The sequence below is a fragment of the Periplaneta americana genome, chromosome 3 (genome assembly GCF_040183065.1).
Source record: "Periplaneta americana isolate PAMFEO1 chromosome 3, P.americana_PAMFEO1_priV1, whole genome shotgun sequence".
In the NCBI taxonomy this organism is placed as follows: Eukaryota; Metazoa; Arthropoda; class Insecta; order Blattodea; family Blattidae; genus Periplaneta; species Periplaneta americana.
The window spans coordinates 75,763,158-75,782,245 of record NC_091119.1 but is presented as its reverse complement, the minus strand read 5'-3'; the positions used below and the strand labels follow the sequence as shown (position 1 = coordinate 75,782,245).

The following is a 19,088-nucleotide window of genomic DNA, read 5'->3' as shown; positions in this document are numbered from 1 at the left end:
CATTTTTTTAATGAGCTGATGTAATGTAATGTAATATATTTGTCATTAAGCATTTCTTTCATCTAGATGGTATTTCACATATACTCAGGGACAAAAAAAACCGGACACTTCTATATTTGCTTGTATTTTGTTGCCAATTATTTCAAAATGAAACAAAACCCATTTAAACAAAATAATGTTTTATTTAGCACCTTATACGACAACATTTGAAAAAAAAAAATCTCCGATGAGAAAATTTACAAAAAATTACAAACGGCTTATAACTATGGCATCGTTTGGTCTGTTTTTTTCATTTCATGGTGCCTTAAACATTAAAAACTCTTTTTAGTAACGGGTATTACCCCCTCTGGCTTGAGTAACTGCATCTATACGTCTTGGCATGCTCTCAGTTTGGTTAGCAGTGTCTTCTTGAGGAATAAGTTCCCATTCTTCACCAAGTGCTCGCCTCAACGCTTGTAACGATTCTGGTCTCGGTCGTCTATTCTTAACACGCCGTCCCAGCATGTCCCACACGTGTTCAATTGGGTTCATGTCTGGACTCCTTGCTGGCCATGGAAGAACATGGATTCCCCCTTCTTGGAGATAATCTCCGACCGCATGGGCAATATGCGGCCGTGCATTATCATGCATTAAAACAAAATTATCGCCTACAAATTGGCCAAATGGCACAACATGATCAGCCAAACATTCATTTATATACCTATCAGCTGTTAGTCTTCCATTTTCAACAAAAACCAACTCTGTACGAGTATCCGTACACACTCCTGTCCAAACCATCACTCCACAACCTCCATACGGCACATTTTCGGAAATGCAACACTGTGAAAATCGTTCTCCCCTCCTTCTCCAAACTCTTTCACGTCCATCAGGTGAGCACAGATTGAAACGGGACTCATCGGTGAACACAACACAGCTCCACTGTCCATTCTCCAATCCCTGTGATCATTTGCAAAACGCAGTCGTTCAACTCGATGCATCCTGAGAAGTCTGGGGTCAGTTGCAGGTCTACTTGATATCAGTCCACTTGCTTTCAACCTCCTGCTAATTGTTTTGGCCGAAATTGGGCGTCCATGCATGTTAACAAATTGCTGGGCTACACTAGTAGCTGGCAGGTTGCGCTCCCTAAGAACTCTCAACACCATATACCTGTCTTCATTTGGATTTGTAGCTCTTGGACGACCCGAACCTTGTCTTCTGGTATATTCTAGGATCTCTCTATACCGTTTTATGGCATCATGGGTTGTGCTTCTAGCCATATTCATAACATTTGCAATGTAACGTACACTGCGTCCATCATCGTAAAGGGCTACAGCTCGAGCCACATCTTCCTGTCGCATCTTGTTTTAAGACAAATGTTACAACCCCACTTAAACTCAGAAAATGTAAAAATAAAGAAATAACGAATGATAACGATAATGAAGCACAAAATGGTTGAGACAAAATTGTTATAGCTGAGACTCCGAAAGCAAAATTGGAATATTTGGTTGTAATGGCTTGTTTATAAAACAAAAAACAATCAACAATATATACAAGTCTCCATAACAACAGATGGCTACCATAATATTGTATGAGAAGATAATGTTTTGCAAAATACCAGCAAATATAAAAGTGTCCGGTTTTTTTTGTCCCTGAGTGTATTTTGCATACAGTATCATCCCACCTTATTACATTGCAATTTATGCAAGCCATATCTTACTTAATTCACTCTTCCACTCATGTCCCTTTGTCACCTCTCACTCCACACACTACTCATATATTATTTCCCTGCTTCTCATACTAGTGATGATCCACTACTGGCACCCACACTCATTTTCACACCCCCTCACTTTACTTCACTTGCCCCTGACAACCTTGTCCCACCCTATCTACTTTTTCTTTCTTTTTTCTCGCACTACCTTCCCCCCACACCTACTCCCTGAATCATATTGATTTTCCTTGCTATTATCCCCTCTTCCTTCACCATTTCCTCCTGGTTCTGTTTCACCCCTCCTCAACTGCCTCTCCATTGTTTTCTCTTCACGCTGTAATTCTCTTATCCTCTTTGGTATAGCCTCCATCTGCTGACCACTAATCTTCTCAGGTTTCACTGTGGTCGAATTCTATCGCATTTGCAGTATTTCACTAAGTGATGATTCTGCTACCTTCTTTAATGATGTCACTGACTGCTCCTGCTCACTTGAGGTTTCTTCTTTCCACATTCCATAGCTGAATCTTGACTTCTGTTATTCCATGCTTACCTTGCCATTTTTTTTTAATTGGGTTATTTTACGATGCTGTATCAACATCTAGGTTATTTAGCGTCTGAATGATATGAAGGTGATAATGCCAGTGAAATGAGACCGGGGTCCAGCACCGAAAGTTACCCAGCATTTGCTTCTATTGGGTTGAGGGAAAACCCCGGAAAAAACCTCAACCAGGTAACTTGCCCCAACCGGGATTCGAACCCAGGCCACCTGGTTTCGCAGCCAGACGTGCTGACCGTTACTCCACAGGTGTGGACGCCATTTTCTTGTATGATGTTCATGCTAATATCACTTTCTATGTCCATCGACACTAATCCCCTAATTTTATCCTTCAGTATTCTTCTATTTCCATTTTTTCCGAACCTACTTCCTGATCTTTTATGCTTTCAAGGCACTCTTCCACACCAAAGACCAAATTGTTAATCTTTAATCTGTCTCTACACAGTTTTGCAAATTGACCTCTCTTTCTAGCTTTTTTCAGAAAATTACTTCATAATTCCAGTCACTGTCAATTCTAATGGAATTGTTTCCTAGCAACCTTCTGTTTCTCACGATCCTATCCTTCATCATCATGCACTTGAATTTAACTAGTATAGGTCCAACTTGTTCTGTATTTCGATTTTCGTTTCTTCTCCCCATTCTAAACACTTCCACAACTTGTCCGTCACTCAAATCCATTCCAAAACACTCCCAACACACTCCTATTATCTTCTCTTATGTTTCACCACTATGTTCCTTCTTCTTTTCTTCTACTCCAAAAAATATCAAGTTCTTCTCCTCTTCTCTTCCTCTAAGTGCTCCCATTTGCTTTTCAAACTTCCACTTTCGTGTTGAATTTCTTCCATCTTCTTTCTCATCTCTGATATGATCTCCTTCAATGCTACTAAATCTTATTTCATTTCAATATCCTCGATTACACTCTTATTTCATTTGCTTATTACATAGGTCATTTGTCTTTGCTATGCTACTTTCCTCTGACTTGTACAAATCAACCTCCACACTCGACTGCTTCCTGAAGACTGAATGAGCTGATGTAACTGTAAGTAAGTCAGTCAGAAACATTCATGGTCTTTCAAGTCTTTTGGGATCAACTACGGACTTTGCCCATTTTGTAGAAGCTAAAATGATTGCTGAGAACAATTTACCTGCTGATTTCCAAGAAAAGCGCAAAAAGAAAAAAAATGTGTTTGACACATTCTGTGAAAATGAAAGTTTCATCTTATCAGATCTGTTTAGGATTGCTTTATTAGAAGTCATTGACAATACGGTGAATGAGCTAAAAACCCGGTTCCAAGCCCTAGAAAAAATTAATGACAAGTTTAGCTTCCTAAATGGGGATAAAATACATAACATGAACACGAAAGATTTAAAGACTGAAGCCTATAAGTTCCCAGAGACACACAAAGACGACATAAATGAATACGACTTTCTTGAAGAAGTGGTAAGTTTTAAACACCACGCCTTAGCAGTTGATGGCACTATGAAAACTGTGCCTGCAGCAACACTTCTGAGCCTCATTTATTCGCCACAGCCTTAAGGATAACTTCAACATTTGCCGTAACCAATGCTTCAGGCAAAAGAAGTTTTTTGTAAATTGAAAATACTTCACAATTACTTGGAAGCAACATGGGTCAAGATTGCCTTTCCCATTTGAATATTATTTTAATTGAAAGTACGAGAGCATCTTCTATATGCTATGATGACATCATCAAAATCTTTGCAGCATACAAAGCTCAAGAGTTGAAAAACTTGTATGATTCAGTCATAGACTAATTGTCATAATAAACAGATAATGCTGAAGATAGTATATTATTATAAAGAACGAACTTTTAATGTAACTACTAATAAATAATGTTCCAAGATATTGTTTTATTTTGTGAATTCCCTGAACTTAAAAATTAAATTCATTTTTAATTAAGATTAAATCTGTAGATTGAAATTTTTACACCAATCATGTCTGTAATACGAATATATGTACGTGGCTTAAGTTTTTAAATTAAATGATACTAAGAAATATGCTACTGGAATTAAATGACAGCTGTGAGCAGCATGGGAAGATAAATGCAAACAAGATGAATACTAATTGCTATGGGAAGAAAAAAATGTGCAAATTCGAAACGAGGCCATGGAACAACTAGACAGCTTCAGATACTTGAGGTGTACTGTAAGTAGTGATATGAGCTGCTGCCAGGAAGTAAAAAAGACAATAGCAATGGCAAAGGAAGCTTTTAATAAAAAAGAACCATTTTCTTTGGAAAAAGAACTAAGGAAGAGACTAGCAAAGTGCTTCGTGTGGCACTGTATGGGACACAAACATGGACATTATGATGAAGTGAAGAGAAACAACAGAGAGCATTTGAAAAATGAATATGGAGAAGAGTGGACGTGTGAAATGGACAGACAAAATAAGAAATAATAATAATAATTTATTTAATCTGGCAGAGCTAAGGCCAGTAGGCCTTCTGTTCCGCCCAGCCAGACTCTAATTCTAATTAAATGAAGCTGTACTAGAAATAATGAAGAAAGAATAAAGCTGAAACTGATTAGGAAGAGAAAAATAAATTGGCTGAGCCACTAAGAAGAAATTGCCTACTGAAGAATGTACTGGAAGAAATGGTGAATGGGAGAAAAGTTCCAGGCACACAAAGATATCAGATGATAGACAACATTAACCCTTAGGAGCTGTGTGTCCGTTATAATGGCCAGCTAGTATTATGGTCATGATGTGATATAACATGTTATAAATTGTATGTTATATATAAAATACATTGATATTCTTTAATTTTATATAACATTAAGGGCATTGCATTTGATTCAAACAATAATTTTTTTGTATTTTTTTTTTCTTAAAAAAAAAAGAAGCAAAATCATTTCAACTGCAGTCAACTGAAACCCTGTCAGCTTCCATGCGTACCATTATACCGATTGTTTTACATGGGTGCTCTCCATCCTTTACCAGAGCCTCAATTGACTGCAGTGGCCAGGATGCAAACCTGCAATCTTAGGCACGATATGCTGGCCGGACATATCTTGTGTGCCTTAAACCACTCAGCTAACAAACCCAATACGAATTTACCCGATTATGCAGGTATACGAACCCCTGGCTAAGAGTTAGATATTTGCGTGCAATAGTGGTATGAGTCTTTCGGCTTCTAAGGGTTAAGATATAAGGATTGTATGCAGAGACAAAGAGGAAGGTGGAAAAGAGGGAAGACTGGAGAATGCTGGTTTGCAGTAAAAGATCTGCCCTTGGGCAGAAAAGTATGAATGAAGCTGTTAAATTTAAGAAAATTACAAACTGATTTAAAATTAGTTTTATTAATTTAATGTATAATACAATAACAATACTTGCTAATACCTCCCTCATCAACTTATGGGGAGGGGGCAGAATCCATGTTTGGCCCAGGTAACATAGAGCCTAGTTGCAGCCCTGTAGCAGTGATCGCGTTGCACCAAGTTTTGCCACTAATTTGTAAATCATAGACCTACTAGGTATTGGAGAATCTGGAAATTTTTTACCGAAGTGTTCAACAACTTCTCCAATTCTCTTGCTTAGCAAAAGAAATTGTATATAAATGCACACTATGTAACTGAATACCTGTTATCATAAAAGTGTGTATGATGCTAATGGGCTAACTTGCCAGAGGAACTGAGAGTTTATTATTTTGTATGTATAAGTTATGCAATAACTGCACAATACTGTATTGCCTTTTTGCTCACCTCTTCATATCTCAAGGCAAAAAGAGTTAGCCACCATTCAACCTAAAAGGAAATGAATGTAGAAAGAACTGTTTCTTTTAAGAGGTGTTATCATATTAATAAAATAGTACTATTTTTGTTATACATTACGGAATGCACTTCTTCTTGAAGTTTCAAGTAGGCCATCAGCATAGGCTTAGAGTAAATGAGTGTAATTGTAATCTGAGATTGTGCTTGAGCGTAGGTTCGTTTTTTTTTTTTTTTTTAGAAGTTTTCCAAAATTGTAAGGAGAATGTCAAGTAATCCCATGATGAATCTTTTGACTCATCCTTCTGAATACCATTTCACTATCATCAATCACACAAATGCTAGATAACTATGCACCATAGGTGATACCGCATTGTTAAATAACCAATTAAAAAAAACCGTTCAATACTTTGTTAACTAGTATGTTAGGAAGAGGTTAAGGTATATACAAATGCTTGTGAAAATAGTTTATCAAAATACATGTCCTTTAATATTATAACATTGTTGCTGTCTTTGTACAGAAGTCAAAGATTAGTACCAATTTCATTACTTATTATGTGTGATCGTAGTACTGACCTAGCTCTGTTCTTTTGTCCCATGTCTTTTCTTTTTTATAAGCTGAAAAATCTTTTACATTTTTGATCGAGCTCGGTACATCCCACAAATTTCTTAATAACCAATCTATTGCCTCAAGTAAAACAATAACAACAAGGCACAGTAAAATATTGTGACAGCAAACAGAAGCACCTCAAGATCGTCTGGTGACTAGTGATGTAATTTTGAAATAACAAAAATATACAAGTTTGTTGGGACCCTTTTCATAGAAGGTAATGGAATGCTAATCTCTGAAATGCTGTCCCTTTCGTTTTCACGTCTCAAATAATAATAATAATAATAATTGTATAAAATGTTATGAAAACCGCATGTAACAGATTAATGTGAATGAGATCCCAGATCACTTTGTTTGCGTTCTTCAATACTGCATAAAACTGTTTAAAATAATATTTATATCTATTATATCTGTTAATGATATTCTGATTCCTTAGTGACAGTGTTCTGTCACGTCCACAATGACAGACTTCTTCCATCCAAAGAGAAAATAGCCAACTGCAGCACCAATTACAACTGCAAGGCATAGCCACACGTTGTAAGTCATGAAGATGAGCATCAGGAAGTAACTGAGGACAATCTGAACAATGTGCAGCAGCGTCTGGAAGCCATGCATCAGGCTGAACATTGTTGGTCTGTATAAACAAACACAATAATTAGTATAACTATGTCATATTGGCACCATTTTAGTGAGATCTTACTCCTTAAAACATGGATATGATTATATGTAGAATATCTTCAGAATCAATTTTTTATATCTATATCATATATCAATGGTATTCGATCTATGGTACGCATACCCCAGTGGCACAATGCAGTGTTGTCTCAAGAGGTGTGCATCCCACTGACTACCTATGTATGTAAAAATGCTGACATATTTTATTATATTTGTTAATTATTACAGTTTATAACGGCTGGGGGGATCATCATGCTAACCACATGATACCTCCATTCTGGTTGGATGATCGTCCACCTCTGCTTTGGCATGTGGGCGTGAAACCAGCAGCCGGCTGGTCGGTCTAGGTCCTTCACGGGCTGTAGCGCCACGGATTATTATAATTATTACAGTTTACATATTTTCAATGTTTTTTGTTATTTCTAACATAATCACAATATAGTTTGGGGATGCGAAGGTAAAAATTATGTATTTTGGGGGTACACTAGCAAAAAAGATTGAATACTGTATAAAATACTATTCAGGCAAACTAATTTTCCCTAAGCAATGGCTACTGAAAATAATGTTTCGCAGATTCTTTAAAGACAGTGTCAAGGAATTAATATTTATGAAGTTTTTTCAAACCATTGTGATAAGATCCCTTATATTTTTCCACTTATTTTTTAAGACTTGATGTCTGAATTCCAAATATGTGTATAGAATGTGAATAACATATGATGTATATATAGTCGACTTGGTTGGCGAGTTGGTATAGCGCTGGCCTTCTATGCCCAAGGTTGCGGGTTCGATCCCGGGCCAGGTCAATGGCATTTAAGTGTGCTTAAATGCGACAGGCTCATGTCAGTAGATTTACTGGCATGTAAAAGAACTCATGCAGGACAAAATTCCGGCACATCCGGCGACACTGATATAACCTTTGCAGTTGTGAGCGTCGTTAAATAAAACATAACATTTCCTATATATATATATATATATATATATATATATTTGCTAGAATGTTCTGAAATAAATAGTAATCAGATGGGGCTGGGTCTATGACACAGCTAAGAAACAGCTGTGTGCAGCAGCTAACCTTTGTTTGATCTACGCCAATCAATATAATACTAATTTGTCGTGCCTAGCTTACATCAGCAAGCCAAAACAATAATTGAGTTCAATCGAAAACGGGCGTAACCCAGAAACTGAAGTTTTGAGTAAAAGGCCTTTGAAATATTTGAGTAGCTGTATAAATAACACATTTTTAGTCATAGTAAACAACGGAGATTCACGCTATTATTCAATATTTTATTAACTGAAAAACATTTTAATTGATATAAATGTGTACACAGTAAGGAAGAAATAGTCGTTATAAAATAACCTTGCAATTGTCCTTATTCCATTCAATGGCCTTTCTTCCATTCAATTACCCTATGCTTGGAAAAACGGCATAACAAATTTCCTTCTGCGATTTCTTGTTGAGGATTAAATGAAGAGGATTACACAAGGAATATGAACACACAATTTATACTGTTTTAAGGACAACATTGTGATTCATCATATTTTAAAATTCGTGAGAAGTGATTAAAGTAAAATGCTTCCTTTTTTGTAAACACAACCATATTTTCAGAACAATATTAAAGATTCCACTGGAAATGGTAAAGTTATTGTGTAAAAAAAGAAAACATGAGGAAATTCTTTATGAAAAAATGTGCTAGATACAACAAAAGTCAAGTAAATTGATGAAACTTAGCAAAGACTAGTTCAAAGTAACCTAAGTCTTCTGTTCTTCTGACAAGAATGTGTACAGACTCCTTACATCATTTTCCTTCCTCGATTTCACAGGGTTTGGTGGGACTGCTGGAACATCTAAATCTGTTAAGGGGTTAGGTACAGCTTACAGCAGTAAAATTTTTGGAAATATTCAATATTTTTTTCCTCCATTACTGTATCTTGTATAATAATGAAAATTGGTATGTGTAAAACACTGTCCTTCTCCTATATGAAAAAAGTATTTTTATGATTAAAAAAAATTACTTCTATTTTTTTTCAAACGTAAAAATGGTGGCAGTTCACTGTGTAGTGATGAAATGTTTCCCTCATAACTCATAAACTTGTTAACTTTTTCCATGTTCTCTCTCTTTTATTTTTTTATTTTTTGCTGAAACTCATATTTACAATATCATGGTCTTTCAACTACATTCCTTAATAAACAATATTTTTTTTATTTTGTGTTAGAAGAAAATACTGATATTAATTTGACCGTATTTTAAATGAATTTATTTTTTATCAGAGAATCTATCAAAGATAGAGAAGTGATCTTGCATCATATTGTAGATATGACATGTATAAATACACACAATAAATAGAGCTGGACTCAGCCTACAGGTTAGAAGAATCTGAGCATATTCCTCTTGACTATCATGCTATACAAACCGAAGTCCTAGTCACACTAGTTGTAACAGTGACCACGAACTGGAAAAATATGAGTAAATTTAAAATTTATCTTCGTTGACAACCATGAACAGAAACGTACCATTGTGAGGTTCTTATTTTGACTGAATCTGAAAAGAGAACTGTCTCCTCAATATTTGTAGAGTTCGTATATTGTGAACATAGTCATACTGTGTTAGGATCCTTTTTCGACTTTGTCTCTAGGAAGTAGTAAAAGAAGCTGGAGTCATCATTGTGGCGGTGGATATTGAAGATGTAAAACTACAGTAGTCTCTAAAAAAACTGAGAGGTAACATTTAATCTGGGACATGCTAAATTCTGGACATAGTCAAACTCTAACACAAACATTTGTTTGTGGTAATCTGGAAGCATAATCTGTACTCTTGCAAATGTTGAAATAGGATCTGTACTCTTTTTTTAGAGTTGTGCCCATTTCTGGCCTGTAGTAAGAGCTAATAAGATTGAACAACACCTTCTTTATATTGAGAATGAGATTTTCGAAGTATAATTTTTTAGATTTTCCTTTCTTGGTATGATAGCTGAATCCAGAATTTATTTTTCGTTTTCTTGTCGCTTTGTTTGTTACCGATACATCGTTCACCACATTCACTTTCACATTTGCTTGAACCGAAAGATGCGTCATCACTGAACATATAAAATTCACTGGGGAATTTAAAAAATGAGTAACATTAAAACAATAATAAATTGAGCTCTCTCTTAAGTCCCAAGTATGTACGTAGGAATTAGAAAACACAACCTTCCAACCATCACCTGATAACCAACATTAAACTGTGAAAACACCTCAACACTTATATTGCGCCACAGACCACTAGAAAAGAGATATCAAATTGACACTTTGTAGGGTGACAAAATACACACTAGAGAATCGAATAATGCATTGAACGGAAAAAAGGACAAAACATGGTTTACGCCCGTTTTCGATTCAATTCCTCAATTTTCAATGATTAGTGTGTGTACATCTTTCTTCAATATAAGCTTAAAAAAAAGCGAATTACTCTTTCTTTAAAAAAAATGTTCACATACTATTTCTACATACTAACATAATCAGCTCGATAACGAAGATGAGTTGAGCAACAATTTCCTGGCATTGACGAAGAAATCGTATCAGAAGATGAAAAATGATTCCCTATCTTAAAGGAATAAGTTTAACTAGCACTTAGGGATATGAAGAATGGAAAAGCAATAGAAGTTGATGGAATCCTATTGAATTAGTGAAATGCTTGGGTAAAAGCAAGAAGGAAATTCTATCATTATGCAATGGAATATATGAAAAAGGCGAAAGGCCTGAAGATTTCATGGAGACAGTGTTGCTGCCAATACCGAAAAAAAAAAAAAAAAAAAAAAAAAATGCCAAGAAATGTAACAAGTTCAGAACTATCAGCATATCACACTCGGCGAAGATTCTCCTGCAAATACTAAACCAGAGTTTATATTTTAAGATAGAAGAATAGTTGGAAGAAGAGCAGTTTGACTTCAGAAAGAGAAAAGGTACAAGAGATGCAACTAACTGCTGTGAATATTGGCGAAAGATGCCTACAGAAGAATAAAGAAGTGTACAGTGGGCGCCAGGGATTTTGGCAAGTGGATTTTGTTAATCTGATCTCAAGAGCGAGTGACTCAGCGCTGCAAGGTCAGTTGATATCTGTCACAAGCACGCTACAGCTGCAATGGGTGGAACATAAGAGTAAACATACAGACCTGAGAATCTGACTGGATTCTTGACAGTCACCTTCAAAAACTATGCACATATAGTCATCTATAGAAGTACAGTAGTCTATATGTGTGCGTGCCTATGAAAAGGGACCAGCTCCTGGCACACGGTTTTCGAGATAATTCCAATTCCCACTGCATAATTTTTTCGTGGTTAATGTAAAGTATAAAGACAATCCGTATAATTAAAAAAAAAAAAAAAAAAAACTATTCTATAAACAACTGACTGACTCACTACCTTAAATCTCCTTAAACCCCTGTGTGTAGGTTTCTGTTAATCCTTAGTCACAAGATAAGACAGAGTTTTACAAAATACGAACATTCAGGGATGGAAAATGGGTGATAGTAATAATCAAAATATAGTGATTTATTTTTTGAACCAGCAGACAGGGAGTCTTTAAAACAAAGGCTCCTGTAGAAAATTGGGTCGACCTCGGTAGCACGGTTGGTATAGTGCTGGCCTTCTATGCTCGAGGTTGTGGGTTCAATCCCGGCCCAGGTCGATGGCATTTAAGTATGTTTAAATGCGACAAGCTTATGTCAGTAGATATATTGGCATGTAAAAGAACTCCTGCGGGACAAAATTCCCCCACACTGGCGAAGCTGATATAACCTCTGCAGTTGCGAGTGTCATTAAATAAACCATAATTTAAATTTAAATTTTTAGAAAATTGGGTTAGATTATTCATATCATCTCTCAGAATTGTTTCTAAAATACATAAGGAATGTAAAAAAAATACAACTTCATGTATTACCTTCAAATAACGTTTGAGGGTTATTTTTATTTTATCCCCTAATGGAGCAGAGAGGAGAGAGAGAGAAAGAAGTTGACAGTTTAAAAAATTTACTGAAGTTTTTTGAACTAGTCGACATAGACACATAACATTTGAATGAAGGTTACTTTCTACAATATTGGTTAAATATTTTTAGATGTTTTAAATATCATCTCCTAAAGTACTGGTGGTAAGGCAGAAGGGAGTGAGAAATATCGTATCTCCGATCTCAATGAAAGTCTGGGAATCTTTGGGATCACAGAATACGAAAATGGTATTATTTTGACCGAATTTATCCCTAAAGTGGTGGAGTGGCACAAAAATGGGTTTTATTTAAATTAAGAATAAAATAAAATCCAATAATAATAATAATAATAATAATAATAATAATAATAATAATAATAATAATAATTTGCATATTTTCAAAATTTCTCATCTCTCCCAAATTTTAAGCATCATGTCTGATTTTTTTTTTTTACAATATCTTTGTTATGTTCTCACATTTTTAAGTCTTACCTTGTAAAAATAGGGGGAAAAAATAAAGCTATTGATGTTCAAATTTATATAATTTACGGAATTCAAACAAACATTTTATTTTTATTCGAAAACTATTTTCTTTTTGAAAAAATGCGAATATGATTTTGTTAAGTATACTTTAAAGAACATGCAGTAAAAATTTCAGTTTCCAAGCACAAAATTTGTGGAATTCTTAGCAACATGAATGCAGAGAAGTGGACAAAAGAAGTACAGCAAAATAAGTTTAAAAGTTTGCATGTATATTAAACTTAATGATCGCAGTCTTTTTAAGATGGTGTAATTAATGACACAACCGCTAAAGGGTTCTAAAACTTCGCCAAAGTGTAGTCTTCATAGCTTCAGTTTCTTAAAAAAGTGATTTTTTAACCAAAAATTAGTAAATTATTACTTGTTCTCTTCCTTGTGGTGCTGAAGTTTACGAGGCAAATAACGAAAAAGGAAATTCAAATCCTGGCCCTGCATTTCAGAAAACAGGCACAAAGAAACAGGACCTTGTTATTGGAAAAGAAGCGAAACTGCTGACACAGATTATGAAGATGGTGAAAAAGTTACATTTTCTGCATTCTGTAGTTGATAATGGGGGCATCCTAATAAATAAGGATTTAAATCAGTTAACAGTGGATGCGACTGGTGTAGTAGTTATTACCATGGTAAAAAAAAAATTCATCCATCAAGCTCCACAACTATCAGACTCAGACTAACAACACAAAAGTCGAAATCGATGACCTTTCTCGTGAACTATTCCTCAGAGACCATCTCAATGTCCAAGTATTACTATTCCTTGTAAACACATGCTACAAGTGAATTAAATCACTGAATTAAGTTCTCATATTCATCTATTTCCATTAATCCTTTTAGAACATGAGGCTTCTTGCCTAATGCGTCAAAGGATCTTATTTCTGTATGCCTCTTTTGGTTATTTGACACTCTTGATAACAGATGTGTCAAACTCGTTCTTGTACTTTCTGAATGTTTGGGAACATAATTCGACACAACTCATACCTATTTTTCGCCTCTCGCTTCATTAAATCACAAACATTAGCAATAATTTCTTGGTTCTGGCTGTGCAATGCTTTTCACTTTTAAGAAATTTGGAAAATGTAGGAGACATACCGTAAAATCATCCCGAATGGCATGCTACAATTTATCCACTCAGAATGTATTGTGGTTCATTGTATGTTTCATAATAATGATATGAGCAGAGGCTGTGAAAATATAAACAACAAAGGAGAGAGTTATCGCCAACTCATTCATATATAACAACATTAGCTCATCGACTGGCACTGTCAGCAAGGTCACTTGCCAAAATCGATGGTTGCAGCTGTATACAGCATTTGTGGAATTAGAAAAGGCCAGAGTGGATTGGAATAAACTGATGGGGATCCTGAAGAAAATAGGTGCGGATTGGAAACAGAGTAAGCTGTTCTGTAACCTTTATATGAATCAACCAGTCAAAGTCAGGATAGGAAAAGAAATGTCAGAAGAAAGTGAAATTGGGAGAGTACAAAAATCCCCTTTATCACCTACTCTGTTCAATATCTACTTGGAGGATTTAGTGGACTGTTTTCATAACATGAGAAGGGTGATAGTAGGAGGAGGAAGAATAAATTGCATAAGATTTGCTGATGATATGGTGTTGTTAGCAGAAGAGAAGACAATACTAAGGGATATGCTACTGAAGCTACAAGATGCTGTGAGCAGTATGAGATAAAGATAAATGTAAAGAAGACTAAGACCATGGTCATCGGAAGAAAAATAAAAAAGGTAGTAAACTTGCAAATTCTAAATGAAGCAGTATACTTCGCACGAAAACATGACGACCTTCCCTCATCCCCTTCACCAGTTAACTGCAGGCACGCGCAAGGGATAAACCCTTAGCCGAGTTGCCAATTCTTGAAGTCATTGTGATTTGCGGACGTTTTTCAAACTGTGTTCCGTGAAACCGCGATTTTCAGAAAGACTATATTATCTTTGTAAATATACCTTAATTTATAATTACTAAAACAAAATTGGTATAAAAATGAACAAACTTATTTTAAAAACACTTTATATTTATATTTTCACTAACATGTTTTGCCTAAATAAACAAAAAAATGCAGACTTCTATAATAAGTGTTAAATTCTCATGTTATTGAAGTTCCAGAATTTTATACTTAATTAAGAATGTTGCGCTGGTAAAATTTTCTGAAACTGTGATCATTGAATAGTTATAGAATTTATAGTACAAAAGAGTAAAGTTAGATCTTATCAGCTTCGCCTTGGGTGATAATTTCCACGAACGCATAAAATCTGTTTACTCTAGTATGCTATACAATATTTTATTCATTACTGGTATGTAAATTTAATTTTAAATTGTAGGGCTTTTCTTTGTACTGTGTTGTTGGCGAAGAAGTTCATATATATTCATTTTACTATTGCTAATATGTTGGTTGTCATGTAGAGTGATTTAAAAACATTTAATTCACTGCTGTAAGTTACAAAACTTTTAAGCACTGCTGTGAATAATGTCATTATTTAGGTTGCTAAGGACGGTGTTGCTGTTGGCGATATTTCTTCGCGTACTGTTCACATACTGTTCGGCGAAGTAAATCACGTATAAAATCGTCTATCTTACCGAATTCTGTTTTAATTTGTTTATTTTCTCTTTAGTTGGTGAACCGTAATTCTTAATTTCTATGCCCATATATCCAACTCCGCCGGTTGCGTCCGATGTTAAGTGATTAAGATTTATACTTATTAAACTGCCTGAACTTTCGATTACTTTATGGATAGAATTTCTAACGTTAGACATAATTTTAACACTTTGTTTTCTTAGCTACGCTCCTCTGCAAATAAGATATTCTGTTTTCTTCGATGGTGTTATTTGTTGTTCTTGTCGTGATGGTCCTGGATCTTCAGATGTATCAGGAGGCCTGGCTGCGGATCACCTACTCCAACACTCATTAATCATGGCCGGAATAAATTAGACATATTGAAGCGCACAACGGTATAAAACAACACGTCGACAAAGATACTGAGAATGGGTGAAAGCCAACAGGTAGAGGCAATGACTGCTAGATTTGGCAATGCTGGGCTCTATTGTATTTCTGCCACGCGGCTAGGGGTTGAGTAGAGGATGGGGGTTTATGAGGGATTACCAATTCCAAGAAGAGAGGCCGTCATGTTTCCGAGCCAAGTATACAGCAAGTGGACAACTTCAAATACTTGGGATGTACTATAAGCAGTAACATGAGCTGCTACCAGGAAGTCAAAAGGAGGATAGCAATGGCAAAGAACCTACTTCTGCGGAGCTCTGGAAAAATAACTAAGGAAAAGACTAGTGAAATGCTTTGTATGGAGTGGGACAGAAACATGGACATTACAACGAAGTGAAGAGAAGTGACTAGAAGCATTTGATATGTGGATATGGAGAAGAATGGAGTATGTGAAATGGACAGCCAGAATAAGAAATGGAGCTGTGTTGGAAAGGGTGGGTGAGGGAAGAATGATGCTGAAACTATTCAGGAAGAGAACAAGGAATTGGTTGGGTCACTGGCTGAGAAGAAACTGCCTACTGAAGGATGCCACTGATAGGAATGATGACTGGAAGAAGAGTTCGGGGCAGAAGAAGATATGAGATGATAGATGACATTAAGATATATTGGATCATATGCGGAGACTAACAAGAAGGTAGAAAATAGGAAAGATTGGAGAATGCTGGGTTTGCAGTGAAAGACTGTCATTGGGTACAAAAGTATGAATGAATGAATGAATGGTGTTCCAAGTTGTGTTCAACTGTTCATCATTAAAGTAAACAAATTTCGGAAACTGGAAGTGTTACAGACGAAAAACACACCTGTATGAGTCAAGTGTGTACTGAGGAAACTTTGAATGACATTGCATTTAGAATAGAATATTCTCTTAAAAATCTCTAAGGCAGCTTTCTCGACGAACAGGAATTACCTATATTTCGATTCAGAAAATAAGAAAATTATGAAGTTACAGTGACAGATAAATTAAGACCAGCTGATCCAGTTTCTAGGTGCAAATTTTGCAAGTGGATTTTGATTCATGTTCACAATGAAGAAATAGATCTATCCCTTATTAAGACCTGGTTCCCTCTACATGAATATTTAAATTCTCAAGACAACCATTATTGAAATATAGAAAAACCAGACATCCTCTTTGAAGTGACCCTTCACTGCCTGAAAATTTATGTTTGATGCGTCATTAGTGGCAAACAAATTATAGGACCTTTTCACAGACAATAAATACTGATAGGTATATTACTTTCTTTTCGTACTGAGGAGGGTCCAAAAGCTTGCACTATAGCCTGAGGCTTTTTGTGCTGACTACCTTATTATGGGGATGATTGTTAAAGTCTTCAGGTCCGCATTCCTATAAGTATCATGATTCACTGTTTGCTGCCATCTATCAATTCAGCTACAGCATCCAGGTCCAGCAGACTCTGTATGGTCAACAATGTCCCTTCATCCTCCAGAAAATTCTGCAGCCTCCTCAGATCGATGCCATCTGTTCGCAAATCACGTTACTACATCCTACTGCACCTTATATTGACCTGAAGATCACATTACTTACTTACAAATGGCTTTTAAGGAACCCGGAGGTTCATTGCCGCCCTCACATAAGCCCGCCATCGGTCCCTATCCTGTGCAAGATTAATCCAGTCTCTATCATCATATCCTACCTCCCTCAAATCCATTTTAATATTATCTTCCCGTCTACATCTCGGCCTCCCCAAAGGTCTTCTTCCCTCCAGTCTCCCAACTAACACTCTACATGCCTATACATGCTACATGCCCTGCCCATCTCAAACGTCTGGATTTAATGTTCCTAATTACATCAGATGAAAAATACAATGCGTGCAGTTCTGCATTGTGTAACATTCTCCATTCTCCTGTAACTTCATCCCTCTTAGCCCCAAACATTTTCCTAAGAACCTTAGTCTCAAACACCCTTAATCTCTGTTCCTCCCTCATAGTGAGAGTCCAAGTTTCACAACTATACAGAACAACCAGTAATATAACTGTTTTATAAATTCTAACTTTCAGATTTTTTGACAGCAGACTAGATGACAAAAGCTTCTCAACCGAATAAAAACAGCCATTTCCCATATTTATTGTGTGTTTAATTTCCTCCTGAGTGTCATTTATATTTCTTACTGTTGCTCCAAAATATTTGAATTTTTCAATGTCTTTGAAGGATAAATCTCCAATTTTTATGTTTCCATTTCGTACAATATTCTGGTCGCGAGACATAATCATATTACTTTGTCTTTTCGGGATTTACTTCCAAACCTATCGCCTTACTAGCTTCAAGTAAAATTCCCGTGTTTTCCCTAATCATTTGTGAATTTTCTCCTAACATATTCACGTCATCCGCATAGACAAGAGGCTCATGTAACCCGTTCAATTCCAAACCCTGTCTGTTATCCTGAACGTTCCTAATGGCATATTCTAGAGCAAAGTTAAGAAGTAAAAGTGATAGTACATCTCCTTGCTTTAGCCCACAGTGAATTGGAAAAGCATCAGAGAGAAATTGGCCTATATGGACTCTGCTGTAAGTTTCACTGAGACACATTTTAATTAATCGAACTAGTTTCTCGGGAATACCAAATTCAATAAGAATATTATATAAAACTTCTCTCATAACCGAGTCATATGCCTTTTCGAAATCTATGAATAACTGATGTATTGTACCCTTATACTCCCATTTTTTCTCAAATATCTGTTGAATACAAAAAATCTGATCAATAGTCAATCTGTTACGCCTAAAACCGCACTGATAATTCCCAATAATTTCATCTACATATGGAGTTAATCTTCTCAAAAGAATATTGGACAAAATTTTGTACGACGTCAACAAAAGTGATATTCCTCGAAAGTTACCACAGTTAGTCTTGTCCCCCTTCTTAAAAACAGGTACAATTATGGACTCCTTCCATTGTTCTTGTACAATTTCCTTTTCCCAAAAAGCGAGTACAAGTTTATAAATTAAGTCTGCCGAGTTAGCTCTGTGGTAGCGTGGCTGCATCCAGACTAGTCGGCCTGGGTTCGATTCCCAGCGGGGTCAAAAATTTTCAGGTAAAATTTCTACCTTGGAAATAGGAGAGATGGTTGTGCACAACTTCTAATCACTAGATTGTGCACCAATATGCCGGGGTTAAATCCCAAATCTCTCCGCAGTGCATATGAAGAGAAGGCATATGTCACTGTTGATAGTGATTCATCCATCGGATGGGGACGTTAAGCCTGGCGGCCCCCTTGGTGCTATTCGACAGGAGTAGGCTATATGCCGGCACTGGGTTTCCCCTTCTCCCTTCCTCATCTTCATCATCATCACTCATTTCAGACACTACACTTA

At 36.0% G+C, this 19,088-nt stretch overlaps 1 protein-coding gene across 4 annotated transcripts in view; it reads right to left on the bottom strand.

Annotated features, from left to right (window-relative positions):
* Positions 1 to 6,433: 6,433 nt before the first annotated feature.
* Positions 6,434 to 19,088, bottom strand: part of Ctr1A (Copper transporter 1A) — a 203,675-nt gene continuing 191,020 nt past the window's right edge. For all 4 annotated transcript variants that reach the window (XM_069820792.1, XM_069820789.1, XM_069820793.1 and 1 more), the window contains one exon: positions 6,434 to 7,213. In XM_069820792.1, the coding sequence (XP_069676893.1) occupies positions 7,012 to 7,213 (202 nt within the window). In that variant the 3' untranslated portion in view covers positions 6,434 to 7,011. The remainder of the gene's footprint in view (positions 7,214 to 19,088) is intronic.